The sequence below is a fragment of the Chaetura pelagica genome, unplaced genomic scaffold (genome assembly GCF_000747805.2).
Source record: "Chaetura pelagica isolate M959 unplaced genomic scaffold, ChaPel_1.0 scaffold540, whole genome shotgun sequence".
Lineage (NCBI taxonomy): Eukaryota > Metazoa > Chordata > Aves > Apodiformes > Apodidae > Chaetura > Chaetura pelagica.
This window is the reverse complement of record NW_009951798.1, coordinates 16,409-21,037: the sequence shown is the minus strand read 5'-3', so window position 1 is coordinate 21,037 and position 4,629 is coordinate 16,409. Positions and strand designations below refer to the sequence as shown.

The 4,629-nt window shown below is 52.1% G+C and overlaps 1 protein-coding gene across 1 annotated transcript; it reads left to right on the top strand.

The window, feature by feature from the left end:
• Nucleotides 1-85: 85 nt before the first annotated feature.
• Nucleotides 86-2,724, top strand: TMEM127 (transmembrane protein 127; the record flags this gene model as incomplete). Its single annotated transcript, XM_010007438.1, has 4 exons — nucleotides 86-174; nucleotides 619-694; nucleotides 822-986; nucleotides 2,417-2,724. Coding segments are annotated over 4 exons (638 nt in total), but the record flags the coding sequence as incomplete, so codon positions are not given.
• Nucleotides 2,725-4,629: the final 1,905 nt, after the last annotated feature.

Here is a 4,629-nt window from a genome sequence, read left to right as displayed (position 1 = left end):
TTGTCACTGGGGGGTGTCCCAGTGACCCCCCCAGGGTGGGCTGGGTGCCCCTCCCAGCCTCCCTGAGGGTCCTTTCCCTCCGCAGTGGATGAGGAGGAGGAGTATGAGTGTGTCAGTGTCCTCAACTCACACACCCAGGACGTCAAGCACGTGGTCTGGCACCCCAACCAGGAGGTAAGAACTTGGTGGGGGTGGGGGGGGAACCAGGAGGTTCCTGGGCAGCCCAGAGCTACAAACTGGTCTCTGGTCCCCGTCAGGACTGGAGCTCCTGGAGAGGGCCCAGAGCAGCCCGGGAGATGCTCCAGTTCCCATGAAGCCCCTCAGGGCTGGGAGGGGTGGGAGTTGGGGGGTGACCCGGGTCGTTCTGCCCTCAGGGGGGGTTGGGGGGGCAGGAAAGGGTGGTTGGAGTTGGGAAGGACCTTGGAGATCCTCCAGTCCAAGAACGGTTGGGGTTGGATCAAACCATTCCATGGTTCCAGGGGCCTGGAAGGTCCAGGCTGGACCCCCCAGCTCCCCCCTCGGTTCTGCAGCCCCTCCTTGTGCTCCAGCCCCTTCCCCACCACCCGGGTCCTGCTCTGGCCCCGCTCCAGCCCCTCCTGCCCCTGTCCTGCCCCACAGCTGAGCCCGGGGGGGATCAGGGCTCCCCTCAGCCTCCTGATCTTCCCGTGGGACCTGGTTGGGATTGTCTGGGATGGTGCAGTTGTGGAAGGGACACCTGGAGCTCCTGGAGAGTCCAGAGGAGCTGATGGGAGGGTTGGGGGCCAGGCTGGGGAGCTTTCAGCTCCCAACCCCAAGGATTCCATCAGGGAATTCCATTCCAGATTACTGCATGAACCCCCAGACCGTCCTGCTGCTCCGGGTCATCGCGGCCTTCTGCTTCCTGGGGATCCTGTGCAGCCTCTCGGCCTTCCTCCTGGATGTCTTTGGCCCCAAACACCCTGCCCTCAAGATCACCCGCCGTTACGCCTTCGCCCACATCCTCACAGGTACCTCCCCCCCTCCTCAAATCCCTTCCCTCCCCAAATCCCACCAAGTCTGAACCCCCAGGCACCCCTAATCCCAACCCCACCCCCCAATCCCAACCCCTTTCTCCAAGAAACTGGGGAAAAACTAAACCCACAGGCAACATTTTCACTCCCAAAACCAAAAAAACCCACTAAAATTGATGAAATCCTGCAGGGAAAAGGGAAAAACATGGATTTTAAGTGTTATTTTTCCCCTTTTCTGAAGGAAAAAGGTGGATTTTTGCCGCCCCCCTGAGGTGAAAGGAGCTGGAATGTCCCTCATCCCTGAGGGAATCACCCCCAGCAGCTCAGGGAAATCTCCTCCCAGGTCATGGGAAAGGGGAAAAAAAACCTGTTTCCAAACTCTTTTTGTGCTCCTGGTCCCCCCCTCGGGCCACGGAATTGATTGATTGATGAGTTGATTGTCATTGGTTTGGGTTTTGGTGCTTCTGGGCACCTCTTGGAGCCTCAAAATTAATTTATTGATGAATTTATTTACATTTTTTGTGCTTCTAGTGACCCCTCTGAGCCACAAAACAAATTTATTGATGAATTTATTTACAATTTGGTGCTTCTGGTCACCTCTTTATGCCACAAAACCAATGTATTGATTATTTTGGGTACATTCTTGTGCTTCTACTCACCTGCTTGGGCCACAAAACCAATTTATTGATTAATTTATTTCCAATTTTGTGCCTCTAATCACCTCTTTGATCCACAAAACTAATTTATTGATGAATTTATTTACATTTTTTGTGCTTCTAGTGACCCCTTTAAGCCACTAAACCAATTTATTGATTAGTTTGGTGTCATTCTTGTGCTTCTAGTGACCCCTCTGAGCCACAAAACCAGTTTATTGATTAATTTATTTCCAATTTGGTGCTTCTGGTCACCTCTTTGAGCCACAAAACCAATTTATTGATGAATTTATTTACATTTTTTGTGCTTCTAGTGACCCCTTTGAGCCACAAAACCAATTTATTGATGACTTTATTTACCATTTTGTGCCTCTAATCACCCCTTGGAGCCACAAAATCAACGTATTGATTATTTTGGCCACATTCTTGTGCTTCTACTCACCCCTTTGAGCCACAAAATTAATTTATTGATGAATTTCTTTACATTTTTTGTGCTTCTAGTGACCCCTTTGAGCCACTAAACCAATTCATTGATGAATTTCTTGGCCTTTTTGTGCCTCTAATCACCCCTTGGAGCCACAAAACCAATTTATTGATGAATTTATTTCCAATTTTGTTCTTCTAATCACCCCTTTGAGCCACCAAACCAATGAATTGATTCATTTCTTGGCCTCCTGGTGCTTCTGGTCGCCCCTTTGAGCCCCAGAACCAGGTCCTTGGTCATTTTGGGGCCAGATTCTCACCCTTCTCCTGGTTTTTTTTCCCCTCCCCCAGTCCTGCAATGTGCCACAGTCATTGGGTTCTGCTACTGGGCCTCAGAGCTGATCCTGGCCCAGCAGCAGCAGCACAAGAAGTACCACGGGTCCCAGGTCTATGTCACCTTTGCTGTCAGCTTCTACCTGGTGGCAGGAGCTGGAGGAGCCTCCATCCTGGCCACAGCTGCCAACCTGCTCAGGCACTACCCCACTGAGGAAGAGGAGCAGGCCCTGGAGCTGCTGTCAGAGATGGAGGAGAATGAACCTTATCCAGCTGAGTATGAGGTGATCAACCAGTTCCAGCCACCACCAGCCTACACCCCGTGAGGACAGCAGGGCTGGAGGGACCTTCATCCCTTCCTGTGGGGACATCAAGGCTGGAGGAACCATCATCCAGGGCTGGAGGAACCTTCATCCCACCCCAAAAGGACACCAAGGAAGGAGGAACCATCATCCAGGTCTGGAGGAACCTTCATCCCATCCCAAGAGGACAGAAGGCCTGGAGGAACCTTCATCCCATCCCAAAAGGACATCAAGGATGGAGGAACCATCATCCCACCCCAAAAGGACACCAAGGAAGGAGGAACCTTCATCCCATCCCAAAAGGACACCAAGAAAGGAGGAACCATCATCCAGGGCTGGAGGAACCTTCATCCCTTCCTGTGGGGACACCAGGGCTGGAGGAACCTTCATCCCACCCCAAAATGACATCAAGGATGGAGAAACCTTCATGCAGGGCTGGAGGAACTTTCATCCCACCCCAAAAGGACATCAAGGAAGGAGGAACTTTCATCCCACCCCAAAAGGACACCAAGGAAGGAGGAACCTTCATCCCACCCCATGAGGTCAACAGGGCTGGAGGAACCTTCATCCCAGCCCAACCTTCACCTCCTCATCCCTCCCCACCTTGAGCCGAGAACTTCCCAGGTTGAATTTCCCTTCATTTTGCCTCAGTTTCTTGGGACCTTTGCCCTCCTTTTCCAACCCCCAGGAACATTTGGGAACCCCCTTCCCCTCACCCACCCCCTCCCCCAAAGCTGCTGCCACCTCTTCCAACCCCTCCAAAATCAGGAGAAGAGGGAGGAATCCCATGGAATTCCCAAATTCCCAACCTGGGAGGTTACAAATCCAACCCCCCCTTTATCCTCCCTCCTCTTCATTGAAGCACTTTATTCCCAATTTAAGGAATTCTTTCCAGCCAGATTTGGATCCAACCCCAAATCCATGTGGATCCACCCCTGGAATTTCACCCCATTCCTTGGAATTCTTATTCCCTCATCCCAATCTCCTGCTTTTTTTTTGGGTTTCCCTGGATTTTTCCCCCGTTTTTCACCTCATTTGGTCTCACCTTTTTGATCCCATTTTTCCCAACCCTCCAAGATCCCCCAAAACTTCCAGGAATTCCAAAAACTTCCAGCTGACAGGAATTTTTGGGTTGGGAATTCCAGCCTTTGGGAATTCTCAGCCCTGGAATTCCCTGCATTTCCCAGCACCAGGATAAAGCTCCATGTTTAGGGAATTCCAGGTGGGAAAGAGAGTATCTCAAACCCTCCCCTCCAATGCTGCTCATCCCAGTGCATCCCAGTCCATCCCAGTCCATCCCTGCATTTCCCAGCACCAGGATAAAGCTCCATGTTTAGGGAATTCCAGGTGGGAAACAGAGGATCTCAACCCCTCCCCTCCAGTGTTGCTCATCCCAGTCCGTCCCAGTCCATCCCAGTCCATCCCTTCCAGCTATGCAAAAGCTCAGGCACCACATCTGGAAAACTTGGATCCTTGGGAAGGGATCAAAGGAGGAAAATCCAACCTGGAATTTTAGGGGGGGCCCCAAAAAAACATGGATTGGGAAAAAAAAAAAAGGGGGGTCCCCTCCTCTTCCTCTATCCCAGTATCCAGGAATCCCATGGGAAGGGGTTGGGGGGACCCCCCCCAAAAAATATGCAAGGGGGAGGGGCTGGAATTGTAAATATTCCCAGGCAAAATTCCTGGTTTCCTGGAAAAATGGAGCCCCCCCAAAAAAGAGAGATGATGTCGTGACCCCCCCACCCCCAACTTGCAGTTTGGGGGGGATCTGGGGGGGTTTTTGGGGGTCCCCCCCTTGGCTTGATGTGGAGGAAATAAAAGGGGGTGTGAGGAGCTGTGTCTGGGGGTGCTTTGTTGGGGGGGGATAAAAAGGGAGGGGTCCCCATTACCTGCCCACAGCCCCCCCATAACTATCCCTGGGCCCCCCCC